General features: G+C 16.6%; 1 protein-coding gene across 1 annotated transcript in view; it reads left to right on the top strand.

Moving 5' to 3' along the window:
* The window catches only part of PGSY75_1455900 (putative dfg10 like protein), a gene marked incomplete at both ends in the record, with an annotated part of 2,109 nt that overhangs the window by 738 nt on the left and 768 nt on the right, over positions 1-603 (top strand). The window contains 3 exons of the mRNA XM_018788243.1: positions 16-49; positions 213-345; positions 461-566. Of these exons, the coding sequence (XP_018639616.1) occupies positions 16-49; positions 213-345; positions 461-566 (273 nt within the window). Of the gene's footprint in view, positions 1-15; positions 50-212; positions 346-460 lie in introns of the transcript that reaches the window.

Genomic DNA, 603 nt, shown 5'->3' with positions numbered 1-603 from the left:
TTTCTTATTATTAAGGATGTTCAATATAATATAGAAAATCAAAAAAATGGTAATATATTTCTTATATTCTATATGATTATATATCAAATGTTTTTTAAAATTATAAAAAAAATAATAATAATAAAATAATGGTTCTCTTTATATTAAAAATATATACATATAATAAAATTTATATGACACAAATCAACATATTTATTTTTATTTCTTTTTAGTTTATTATCACATTTGTCTAACCAATCTCATTTTTGAAATTCATTTATTAAGAAGGTTTTTCGAACAATTATTTTTAGTTAGGACTACTACAAAATCGTTCATGCATATTTGCTCATATCTTTTAGGAATAAGGTATATTATAATAAATAACTGAAAAATAAAAATATAAAATTGATCTATATAATATAAAGAAGTATATAAATATAAATATATGTATATATATATATGTTATTTTTCAACATTTTAGCTTCTACATCATAACACCTTTTTCCTTATACAATAATAAGCAAATAAATTATAATTGGTCAATAATTTTCCCTCTTCTCCTTTTCATATTTGGAAATATAATTCAGGTATAAATTAAAAAAAAAAAATATAAAAAAATATAAA

This window comes from Plasmodium gaboni, chromosome 14, assembly GCF_001602025.1.
Source record: "Plasmodium gaboni strain SY75 chromosome 14, whole genome shotgun sequence".
Lineage (NCBI taxonomy): Eukaryota > Apicomplexa > Aconoidasida > Haemosporida > Plasmodiidae > Plasmodium > Plasmodium gaboni.
This window is presented reverse-complemented; position numbering and strand designations above follow the sequence as displayed.